The 13,200-nt window shown below is 36.8% G+C and overlaps 1 protein-coding gene across 7 annotated transcripts in view; it reads left to right on the top strand.

Moving 5' to 3' along the window:
- Plcb4 (phospholipase C beta 4) overlaps window positions 1–13,200 on the top strand; it is a 399,208-nt gene that overhangs the window by 361,198 nt on the left and 24,810 nt on the right. For all 7 annotated transcript variants that reach the window (XM_026385783.2, XM_077799625.1, XM_026385781.2 and 4 more), the window contains 2 exons: window positions 812–861; window positions 1,009–1,074. In XM_026385783.2, the coding sequence (XP_026241568.1) occupies window positions 812–861; window positions 1,009–1,074 (116 nt within the window). The remainder of the gene's footprint in view (window positions 1–811; window positions 862–1,008; window positions 1,075–13,200) is intronic.

Here is a 13,200-nt window from a genome sequence, read left to right as displayed (position 1 = left end):
TGATGGCAGCATCCTATAATTTTCATTATGTCCTGTATGTTGCTCCACTCTATAGTTACTAACGTACAAAGATGAAATTTGTTAAAAGAATGATACTGAAAAAAAAAGCATTTGTTCTTTGATGATGATTAAGTTTGGAAATAGAGTTGAGGGTCAGTTGACTGATATTATATGCCTTGAAATGCAGATGATTAAAGTAACTGTAATAGATGACATTGTGCCTGATCAGATCCCTTTTTGGCGTTGCTTTGCCCATCTACCAACTGCTAAGAATGTTGACCTTAGTTGCAGTGCTTTTCCAGAAATTTTCCCAAGCCATGGGAGTTCTCTTACCTGAAAGGTTTTATAAAACCTCTGAGGCTCTCATCTGACTCATCTGAAGTCACAAAAGCCCACCTTCCTTTCATCCTGGTAGAGTGACTCTCAAGAGTGCCATTTATACATAGGATCAGGCTGAGAGTACATTTCTGCTAGAAGTACACCCTGTTTCTTCCTGTGCCCTATCCTCCCTCTTTCTCTCTCCCTTTTGGATTTCTCCTGAGAGTCTACCATCAATATGTCATGTGCACAGAAATCTTGTTTGTGAGAAGGAGACTTCCCAGGCTCTTCTTGTAGGGAGCCTAAGATACTAAGCATTTCAATGGTCTATTTAAATGCTGTATCATAGGAATTGAAGGTGTTTATATCCATAACATTACATATAATTCTGCTTCAAAGTCATTAGATAAGTTTTCAAATCTGTAAATTTCAGATGAACGGTTATCATTTCTGATTTTTAATATGCACAGTAACTTTTAATGACTTTTTTTAGGCATTGAACTTATCCCTCAAGTGAGGATAGAAGATTTAAAGCAGATGAAGGTAATTGGACCATTTTGCAGACACTCTTGTATTATGCATGTTGGTAAAACCAAAATATTTTTGTTTCTCTCCAATTACAATCATTCTGACTACAAAACACACACATGCACACACAACTTATTTTGGATTCTCTTTTCCCCCCCACAGGCTTACTTGAAGCATTTAAAGAAACAACAGAAAGAGCTAAATTCTTTAAAGAAGAAACATGCAAAGGTACAATGTCTTTTGTGTGCATGTGTGTGTTCAATTTCATTGGCTTTCTTTTTGTGTTTCACTTTGATGAAAACCTATAGCTTCTATTTTGTGTTATGTATGGAACAGTTATTCATAGACAAAAGCACTACTTAGGAGCTCATCCTAGCTAACCAGACAGCAGTATCTTCATTTTAACCGATTTGCAATGGAATTGTAATACAGAGTCCATTAGGGTTCCGTTGTCACTGCTTTGTAGCCTGCATTTCTAACAATTATTTTAAAAATATAATGAAGCTTCACCCATTTCAAAACTGTTCCACTAATAATATAACTTTTAAAATCTTGGGAGAACAGTTATATAAAACATTTGGTGACAGCCTGACTGTCAATGACTAGCTCACACGGTGGCTATAGGTTACCCTAATTCCCTGGGTCTGATAGTTCAGCACCCATTGTGGAGGAAGAAGCTGGCAAGCTCTGTACTTCCCACCTCAACACCTGGAGAGGGAACACTTCTCATTTCCCCAACCCAGGGTTATGTAAGCCCTGCTCAGGAGCCTACTTCCGAAGCGTATTTATTTTTCCTTTTAACCCATAAGAAATCTTTTTGGCAATGATTGGGAGAAATTGTAAGGGTTGGTTACAAGTTTAAGAGAACGTCTGTAGGTGGGCCCAGGAATTCTCCAGGTGTTGAAAAATATCCCAGCTCACAAACAAGATCCTTTTTTCCATTCTTCCCTCACAAAGAAGGGAGAAAAAATGCAGTATCATTTTCCTTTCTAAACTGTGTAACACGTGCTGCTACGGCTACTGCTGGGAGGACAGTGTATGCCCTTTTCTGTGAAGGGCAATAAGAGCAAAAGAAACTTCATTTTTTTAATCTATTTTTTTTGTTTGGATATAAATGACAGTAGGGTGTATTTTGACATATTATACATACATGTGGTGCAACCCACTATAATTTCGATCCCATTCTTGTGGTTGAACATGATGTGGAGTTACACTAATCATGTATTCATGTGTGAGCATAAAAAAAGTTATATCAGATTCATTCCCATCCCCTCTCCCCTCATTCCCCTTTTTTTTTCCTCAAATGAATTTCTATACATCCCCTCTCTACCCTCCCTTGTTATGGGTTAACATTCACATATCAGAGAAAACGTGTCCATCTTTGGTTTGGGGGGACTGGCTTATTTCAGTTAACATGATATTCTCCAGTTCCATCCATTTACTGGTAAATGCCATAATTTCATTATTCTTTATAGCTGAATAATATTCCATTGTGTATATATACCACTTTTTCTTCATCCATTTATCTGATGAAGGGCACCTAGGTTGGTTCTGTAGCTTAGCTTTTGTGAATTGAGCTGCTATAAACATTGGTGTGGCTGTGTCACTGTAGTATGCCGATTTTAAGTCATTTGGGTATATACCGAGGAGTGGGATAGCTGGGTCAAATGGTGGTTCCATTCCAAGTTTTCTAAGGAATTTCCATACTGTCTTCCAGAGTGGTTGCACCAATTTGCAGTCCCACCAGCAATATATGAGTGAACCATTTTCCCTACATCCTCACCAATATTTATTGTTACTTGTATTCTTGAAAATTGCCATTCTGATGGAGTGAGATGGAATCTCAGTGTGGTTTTCATTTGCCTTTCTCTAATTGCTAGAGATTTTGAATATTTTTTCATATTTTTTAAAAATTATTTGTGTATTTATTTTAATAACTATATAAGACAGCAGAATGCATTTTGATTCATTGTACACAATTGCAGCACAACTGTTCATTTCTCTGGTTATACATGATGTAGCATTGTTCAGTCATACATGTACCTAGGGTAATGATGTCTATCCATCTCATTCCACTATCTTTCCTGCCCCCATACCCCTTCTCCTTACCTCCCCTCCCTCCCCCTTTGCCCAATCAAAGTTCCTCCATTTTTTTCCATGCCCCCTCACATTATGGATCAGCATCCACTTGTCAGAAAGAACATTTGGCCTTTTTGACCATTCATATTTCTTCTGTGATACGCCTGTTCAATCAGTTCCTTTGATGATTATTGATTGGGTTATTTGGGGTTTGGGGTGTTAAGTTTTGAGTTCTTTGTATATCCTGAAGATTAACGCATTAAAGATTTTCTACCATTTCTCTTGGCTCTCTCTTCACATTCTTGATTGTTTCCTTTGCTGTGAAGAAACTTTTTAGTTTGAATCCATCCCATTTATTGATTCTTGATTTTACTTCTTGTTCTTTAGGAGTCTTATTGAGGAAGTCTATTCCTGAGCCAATATGATGGGGAGTTGGACCTACTTTTTCTTCTAGTAGACACAGGGTTTCTGGTCTAATACATAAATCCTTTATACACTTTGGGTGGATTTTTGTGCAGGATGAGATATAGGGGTTCATTTTTTACTTTGAAATGACTTCTGAGTCACTTTAACCTTGCAATTCCATTCTTTATACCTTATCCCAAGCTTCACCCCAAGGCATACCCTGTAGTCCTGGGCTTGAGCAGTATACTGCTGAATCACTCTAGATATTAAGATGCAAAATGTATGGCCTGAAAGCCCATCACTTCTTTGAGAGTTTTTTCTCATTTGAAGTTAGGCCTAATCATGGCCTATTAATGTTCCCTGTATTAGCGAATCAATGGTTCAGCAAATTTGCTGACACAGAGGTCACTTCAAATACCTGAGTTCCTAAATTCATGAGCAATTCCATTCAGTGGATTTCCTCTCCTTGCCCATTTGGGAAATACTGCATGTTTTTTTTTTTTTAAGTGTGGAGCTCTTAGAGACAAAGATGTTTAAAGTAAGGATTTCAATTTTGTTGCTTATTTGCAATAAATAGAGGATGGAAAGGCAATAAAGTGAGAGAAGAAAGGAAATAAGAGAGGATGCAAGTGAAAAGATTTTAATAATTAGGAATGAAGTCCCAAGTGCCACAGCATTATGTAACAGATTTCCCTTGCATTTAAGGTGGATTTCTGTCATTGAGAATGCACCTCAATGACCTTTGGCATATTTGGGTTGGTAAATTTTTTTGGCTTCATTTAATATTTCCTTGAGGCATGACTAGGAAATATACTGTGACTGATAATAATAATGACAGTTACAACAGCTACAATTTTTCCATGTTTTCCAGATGTCAAACTAGTACATTATGTGCATTGTCTCATTCAATGAGCCTTCGTTTGCACATTAGGAAATTAAGGACTAGTGAGGTTGAGCAATTTAACTAATGTTTCAGAGTTAAGGAGCACGAGAGCTGGTAATTGAACCCAAATCATCTGAGTCTAGAACTCATACTCTTTATTTCCTTTTTATTTATTTATTTATTTATTTATTTATTTTTGGTACTGGAGATTGAACCCAGGGACACTTAATCACTGAACTACATTCTTAGTTCTTCTTATTTTTTATTTTTTTATTTATTTTGAGATAGGGTCTTGCTAAGTTGCTTAGGACCTCACCAAGTTTCTGTGAACTTAGAATCCTCCTACCTCACTTCCTGAGTCACTAGGAATATAGGCGTGCATCTCTGTGCCTAACTTTATTGCATTATTCTGTGTAGGATATTGGATGCATCACTGAATGAACAAGTCCACTCTCATTGGGTCAAATGCAGTGACAGCACATGGGATGTTAAGGAAATTCCCTATTTACTTGGACAGTGTTGATGTACTAGTTATCTTGATGGTTACTAAGGAAAGATGTGCCTCAGTACTTTTTGAGTTGATCTATATCATACATACAGTCGACTATTGATTCTCTTGTCTTAACTTTGAGTCAAGCTGAGTTCTGACTGACCCAGGTCATTTCACAGGCTTATCTATTTAATCATAAAACTGCAAAGATGGGAAACTTTTTTCCTGAGAGACCATTTATAAGTAACAGTGGGTCTTTCCTTCCACCTCAAATGTCTTGGGCTTCATTCCATTCATTTTCTTCTCCCAGATTAGGAGGAAAATATTAATCTCATTCATCAGCCAGTAGGTCCCAAATGACTAGATGGTTCTAAGCTGCCCTCATTTGCAGAAAATAACCTGCAGCTTATTCAAGTCCCCTTTTTATAACAGGACATACAAGATTTTAAATGTCCCCAAATTCTGCTATCTGAATTTGTGTGGACTTTCATAACACTTTTACTATGCACTTTTGGGGAGGAAGCTTTAGCCTTCAAAATTCTCTAGAGTAAGTAACAGAGCCAAAGTGCCACAATAGTAGAACTTACTTGCTCCTTTTTAGAAAGTTTTTCAGAAGTATTTCTGAGCAAGTAAATGCATTTCACCTGTCTTTCATATCCTCTTACACTTCAGAAGTCAAAAGCATAAGTGTGATTATAAGCTTATGAATGAATTTTGTCTCCCACTTTAAATATACCAGGTACCTACTTTTTTATCAGCTTGTATTGGCAGTATAATTTATGAAATCTGAACTATAAAACTATTATGACTAATAAAGCTAATATTTATTTAATGCCACTTTTGTGTCACATATTTTATGTACATTCTTAAATCCTCACAATATTTCTGAAACCTAAAATAATACTCTCCAAATTTTAGACATGAATAAAATGAAATTCAGAGAAGGGAAGTCTCTTGCCCAGAACAATATAACTAGTTAAATGCTGATTGAAACCTATTTGCATAATTCTTAACATCATATCTTTACCATTTATCACATGGTCTATTTTTATTTTTTAAAAAAGGATTTGATCTCTTTTGGTTGTCTAGGGGTTTTGTAAATCATTATTGTCCAATAATTGGACCTTCTTGTCTATAGATATTCTGTATTTTTTTTTTCAGTTTCTATTATTTTCTTAAGATTTTCCACTGTTTCATCTAAGCCAACTTCTAAGATGAAGAATATATATGAATATTTACTTGTCTAGATATACTGAGGTCTGCTTGCTAATATGCTTGTCTTGCACACACAAAAAATGACAAAGTAGTGAAGGACAATGTGAAGATGCAGCAAATCTGTTACCATTGGGACATGCTGGTACCAAATCTCCTTTTGACCTGTTTAATCTAACATGCATTTTTCTGTCAGCATTTTTTAAATGGTAATACTAGCTAATACATATTGATGTCTATATAAGCACTTACTCTCAGGTATCCTTGTAACAATTATATAAAGAGGAACTATAACTATATTAACTTGTATCAGTTAGCTTTTGCTGGGTAACAAACCATGCTGAAACACATTGACAAACAACCATTACAATATTGCTTGCAATATTGTGGGCCAGTGGTTTGAGCTGGCTTCAGCTGGATGACCCCTCTGGTCTTAGCTGGATTCATTATGTGTCTGCTGTCACTGTCAGCATGACAGGTAATGGGCAGACAGTCAGCTGGCTAATTTAGGAAGGCCTCTGCTAAACCGTTTCCTCTCTGTGGTCCAAGCTTGTTCACATGGCAAAGGTCCTAAGAGACGAAGCAGAACAGGCAAGTTTTCTTGATGCCTCAGCTCAGACTGGCACACCATCCTTCTTGGGTAAAGCAAGTCATACATCTGGCCTACATACAAAGGATGAGAACTCTACCTCTTGACAGGTGGCAAAGTCATAATGTAAAGTAGGGTATATTGAGAGAAGAAAATAATTGTGACCATTTTTGCAGGTAGTCAACTATGACTCCTTGGGAGGACGAGCAAGGGTCATTTTCATTAAGAGAAGGGCATGCTTTTCAACTTTTTAAGGTGATCAGATCCTTAGAGCAAAAGGATGGACAGAGGAGATCGTTTATGCTTAACGGAAGCACACCTTGACTAAATCACCTAATTTTTAAAATGGTGGAGAAAGGATTTAAACCAAATTCAGTCTGACTGGAGAACCCAAGCTCTTAACCACTATGCTTAATGCCTCTGAATTCTTCCACATTAATTTCTCTTTCCACACATCATCTTCTGGATGGTCTTAGCTTCAGATTTTTAAGAGCAGTCATGAGACTTTGGGCACAAATATAACAGCTTCTTTTGGAACTAGTTTTGAAACATCTGATTGTTGAGCCAGGAGCCAAAGTCCTCACAAAAATGCCAAACCTTATGTCCAGCAGAGACCTAATTAGCATCTCCAAGGTGAGATTTGAGAATGCATTTTAAATACTCTTCTCTCCTGTGCACACTGTTATTTTGTGGGAACACTGTTTAGCACTCTTTACTATCCTTCAGCCTCTAATTGCAAACTCCACTAATGGCCTGCAGGATGCAGACCACATCTTCTTAAGGAAACATAGGCTTCCCTGTCATCAAGCAATAGTGAGAATAAATTCTCCCAGCCTTTCTGTAAAAGTCTATAACTCATTCATAATAGTTTTGAGGCTACCTAAGTGGAGCTAAGGATCACCACCCCAAAACCCTGGTTAAGCAATTATCTACTGAGCAAAGATGAAAGCCCAGGTAGAACTCTCCTAAGAGCTGTACCCATGATTCAGCCTTGGCCCTTTGTAGCTAAGAGCATGGACCAGTATTTACACCATCTTCAGGGACTATAAGGAGATCTCTTCCTCTTTCACATGTCAATATAGATAAATTCCACTCCTGGGGCTGGTAGCTCAGTGGCAGAGCTCTTTGCCTAGCACATGTGAGGCCTGAGTTGGATCCTCAGCAGCACCACATAAAATTAAATAAATAAATAAAAATTAATGAATGAATAAATATTCTGTCCATCTACCCCAAAAAAATTAAATAACAATAATTCCACTTCTTTTCAGGCCTAAAGGGAAACAGACCATCCATGAACTAAATCTCAGTGATTTAAGAAATAAATGTATAGTCCAATAGTGTGTTTATTTCCAAACTTGAAAGTTAACTACAGGATGAAGATAGAATAGTGGAGCAAACATGAGAATACCATTTGCAAAGGAAAACGGCCTGTGATTTCTTGATAGGATACTGAGAAGACAGGAATAATGACCATTAGAGTCCCAAATGATATAAAGATATTCATTAAAACCTCTATGTTTTGGAAAAAAGGTAATGTTCAGTTGCTTTTGATCCTCTTAATAGAGCTGGCAATCTGACTCCTACTTGTCTCTCACTTTCTAGAACCATCTATTCAATTTGAACCAGAAACTAGGATAATGGTTTTCATGTGTTCAACAGATGAGACATGCATAAAGCAGAAGTAAGCAACAGTAATTCCACCTGAACTCATGACTCCTTGGGGTCCTAAGCAAGGGTCATTTTTATTAAGAGAAGGGCATGCTTTTCAACTTTTTAAGGTGATCATATCCTTAGAGCAAAAAAATTAAAACCCAAAGTTAGTTGAATATCTTCAGTAACATGTTAGGGGAAAAAAACTGGAATTCAAAGGCTAGAGGAGCCAGGCAGGAATTAACTAAAGGAAGTTGACCAGGTCTAAACTCAAAAAAGATAAGAAATGCTCATCCACATTCAAGGGCAAGTGAGACTCATCTCCTACCATTGGTGTCTCCAGAGTATATGGGACAATTGGGTTTTCTAACAAAGAATCATAAAATCATATACATGAATTTCCTGCTCTTTTAATGTTGGCCTCTAATTCAGTGTCATCTTGAAACACTATGTAGGTCACAAACACACATACACACACACACACACACAAAAAAAAAAAAAAAACCTAAAAATGATACCTGCAGGCTGGATGCAACCCTTGGGCCACCAGTATCAACTTTAAATGAGTCAAATAAAATACCCAAGAAACCTACTAAAATCTGCCATTCCTATAAAGCTTCTGGTAGAAAAATTTGATTTTTGCTATGCAAGACTGCTCTTGAACTTATTAACTGTAATTCATGCTAAGACCTCAAGAACTGTTAGGAAACTGAAAGGGACAAAGACACAGAAGCCACCCACAGTCAACCTGTTGGTTACTCCAAGTTGCATGCTAAACTACCATGAGTTAACTCAGATTTTTAGTGCCATCCATGGTGTGATAATTCACCTCCATAGTGACATGAGTCACAGGGATGAATGGCAGCAGTAAATTTCTTAAAAGATGAATTTTCTTTTCTTTTTTTATTTTCTTTTATTTTTTTTATTGGTTGTTCAAAACATTACAAAGCTCTTGACATATCATATTTCAAACATTAGATTCAAGTGAGTTATGAACTCCCATTTTTACCCCAAATACAAGTTGCAGAATCACATTGGTTACACATCCACATTTTTACATAATGCCATATTAGTGACTGTTGTATTCTGCTACCTTTCCTATCCCCTACTATCCCCCCTCCCCCCATCTTCTCTTTCTACCCCATCTACTGTAATTCGTTTCTCTCCTTGTTTTTTTTTTTCCAATTCCCCTCACAACCTCTTATATGTAGTTTTTTATAACAATGAGGGTCTCTTTCCATTTCCATGCAATTCCCCTTTTCTCTCCCTTTCCCTCCCACCTCGTGTCTCTGTTTAATGTTAATATTTTCTTCCTGCTCTTCCTCCCAGCTCTATTCTTAGTTGCTCTCATTATATCAAAGAAGACATTTGGTATTTGTTTTTTAGGGATTGGCTAGCTTCACTAAGCATAATCTGTTCTAGTGCCATCCATTTCCCTGCGAATTCCATGATTTTGTCATTTTTTAGTGCTGCGTAATACTCCATGGTGTATAAATGCCACATTTTTTTAATCCATTCATCCATTGAAGGGCATCTGGGTTGGTTCCACAGTCTAGCTATTGTGAATTGTGCTGCTGTGAACATCGATGTGGCAGTATCCCTGTAGTACGCTCTCTTAAGGTCTTCAGGGAATAGTCCGAGAAGGGCAATAGCTGGGTCAAATGGTGGTTCCATTCCCAGCTTTCCCAGGAATCTCCATACTGCTTTCCAAATTGGTCGAACCAATTTGCAGTCCCACCAGCAATGTACAAGAGTACCCTTTTCCCCACATCCTCTCCAGCACTTGTTGTTGTTTGACTTCATAATGGCTGCCAATCTTACTGGAATGAGATGGTATCTTAGGGTGGTTTTGATTTGCATTTCTCTGACTGCTAGCGATGGTGAGCATTTTTTCATGTACTTGTTGATTGATTGTATGTCCTCCTCTGAGAAGTGTCTGTTCAGGTCCTTGGCCCATTTGTTGATTGGGTTATTTGTTGTCTTATTGTCTAATTTTTTGAGTTCTTTGTATATTCTGGATATTAGGGCTCTATCTGAAGTGTAAGGGGTAAATATTTGTTCCCATGATGTAGGCTCCCTATTTACTTCTCTTATTGTTTCTCTTGCTGTGAGAAAACTTTTTAGTTTAAGTATGTCCCATTTGTTGATTCTTGCTATTAACTCTTGTGCTATAGGTGTCCTGTTAAGGAATTTGGAGCCTGACCCCACAATATGTAGATCAGAACCAACTTTTTCTTCTATCATACGCAGAGTCTCTGATTTGATATCCAGGTCCTTGATCCATTTTGAGTTAACTTTTGTGCATGGTGAGAGGAGGGGATTCAGTTTCATTCTGTTGCATATGGATTTCCAGTTTTCCCAACACCATTTGTTGAAGATGCTATCCTTCCTCCATTGCATGCTTTTAGCCCCTTTATCAAATATAAGATAGTTGTAACTTTGTGGATTAGTCTCTGTATCCTCTATTCTGTACCATTGGTCCACCCGCCTGTTTTGGTACCAGTACCATGCTGTTTTTGTTACTATTGCTCTGTAGTATAGTTTGAAATCTGGTATTGCTATACCACCTGATTCACACTTCCTGCTTAGAATTGCTTTTGCTATTCTGGGTCTTTTATTTTTCCATATGAATTTCATGATTGCTTTATCTATTTCTACAAGAAATGCCGTTGGGATTTTGATAGGCATTGCATTAAACCTATAGAGAGCTTTTGGTAATATCGCCATTTTGATGATGTTAGTTCTGCCTATCCATGAACAGGGTATATTTTTCCATCTTCTAAGATCTTCTTCTACTTCTCTTTTTAGAGTTCTGTAGTTTTCATTGTATAAATCTTTCACCTCTTTTGTTAGGTTGATTCCCAAGTATTTTATTTTTTTTGAGGATATTGTGAATGGAGTGTTTTTCCTTATTTCCATTTCAGAAGTTTTGTCACTGATATACAGAAATGCCTTTGATTTGTGTGTGTTGATTTTATATCCTGCCACTTTGCTGAATTCATTTATTAGTTCTAGTAGTTTTTTTGTAGACCCTTTTGGGTCTTCTAGGTATATAATCATGTCATCTGCAAATAGTGATAATTTAAGCTCTTCTTTTCCAATTTTTATGCTTTTAATTTCTTTTGTTTGTCTAATTGCTCTGGCCAGTGTTTCGAGAACTATATTGAATAGAAGTGGTGATAGAGGGCATCCCTGTCTTGTTCCAGATTTTAGAGGGAATGCCTTCAATTTTTCTCCATTCAGAATGATGCTAGCCTGGGGCTTAGCATAGATAGCTTTTACGATGTCAAGGTAAGTTTCTGTTATCCCTAGTTTTTCTAATGTTTTGAACATAAAGGGATGCTGTACTTTGTTGAATGCTTTTTCTGCATCTATCGAGATGATCATATGGTTCTTATTTTTAAGTCTATTGATATGGTGAATAACATTTATTGATTTCCGTATATTGAACCATCCTTGCATCCCAGGGATGAATCCTACTTGATCATGGTGTATAAGTTTTTTGATGTGTTTTTGTATTCGATTTGCCAGAATTTTATTGAGGATTTTTGCATCTAGGTTCATTAGAGATATTGGTCTGTAGTTTTCTTTCTTTGAGGTGTCTTTGTCTCGTTTCGGAATCAGGGTGATGTTGGCCTCATAGAATGAATTTGGAAGAGCTCCCTCTTTTTCTATTTCCTGAAATAACTTGAAAAGTATTGGTATTAATTCTTCTTTAAAGGTTTTGTAAAACTCCGCTGTATACCCATCTGGTCCTGGGCTTTTCTTGGTTGGTAGTCTTTTGATGGCTTCTTCAATTTCATCCATTGATATTGGTCTGTTCAAATTGTGTGTATCCTCCTGACTCAGTCTGGGCAAATCATATGACTTAAGAAATTTATCGATGTCTTCACTGTCTTCTATTTTATTGGAATATAGGTTTTCAAAATAATTTCTAATTGTCTTCTGTATTTCTGTAGCATCTGTTGTGATATTGCCTTTTTCATCCCGTATGTTAGTAATTTGAGTTTTCTCTCTTCTTCTCTTCGTTAGCATGGCTAAAGGTCTGTCGATCTTATTTATTTTTTCGAAGAACCAACTTTTAGTTTTGTTAATTTTTTCAATAGTTTCTTTTGTTTCAATTTCATTGATTTCCGCTCTGATTTTAATTATTTCTTGCCTTCTGCTACATTTGCTGTTGTTTTGCTCTTCCTTTTCTAGGGCTTTGAGATGAAGTGTGAGCTCATTTATTTGTTGGTTTTTTCTTTTTTTGAGGAATGACCACCAGGCGATGAATTTTCCTCTTAAAACTGCTTTCATTGTGTCCCATAGATTCTGATATGTTGTGTCTGTATTTTCATTTATCTCTAAGAATTTTTTGATTTCCTCCTTTATGTCTTCTGTAACCCTTTGATCATTCAGTAACATATTGTTCATTTTCCATGTGATGCAGGATTTTTCCTTCCTTCTTTTATCATTGATTTCCAGTTTCATTCCATTATGATCAGATAAAATGCATGGTATTAATCCACCCCTTTATATTTACTGAGGGTTGCCCTATGGCATAATATATGGTCTATTTTTGAGAAGGATCCATGTGCTGCTGAGAAAAAAGTATATCCACTTGATGATGGTTGATATATTCTATATATGTCAGTTAAATCTAGGTTATTGATTGTGGTATTGAGTTCCATAGTTTCTTTATTCAACTTTTGTTTGGTGGATCTGTCCAATGGTGAGAGAGGTGTGTTGAAGTCACCCATAATTATTGTGTTGTGGTCTATTTGATTCTTGAACTTGAGGAGAATTTGTTTTATGAACTTCACAGCACCATTATTAGGTGCATAAATATTGATAATTGTTATATCTTGTTGTTTAATGGTTCCTTTTAACAGTATATAATGTCCTTCCTTATCCCTTTGGATTAATTTAGTCTTGAAGTCGATTTTATTCGATATGAGGATGGCCACCCCTGCTTGCTTGCGAGGACCGTGTGCGTGGTATATTTTTTCCCAACCTTTCACCTTCAGCCTGTGTATGTCTTTTCCAGTCAGGTGTGTCTCCTGG

The sequence above is a fragment of the Urocitellus parryii genome, chromosome 6, assembly GCF_045843805.1.
Source record: "Urocitellus parryii isolate mUroPar1 chromosome 6, mUroPar1.hap1, whole genome shotgun sequence".
In the NCBI taxonomy this organism is placed as follows: Eukaryota; Metazoa; Chordata; class Mammalia; order Rodentia; family Sciuridae; genus Urocitellus; species Urocitellus parryii.
The sequence above is the reverse complement of the archived record's forward strand: the minus strand, read 5'-3'. Positions and strand labels throughout refer to the sequence as shown.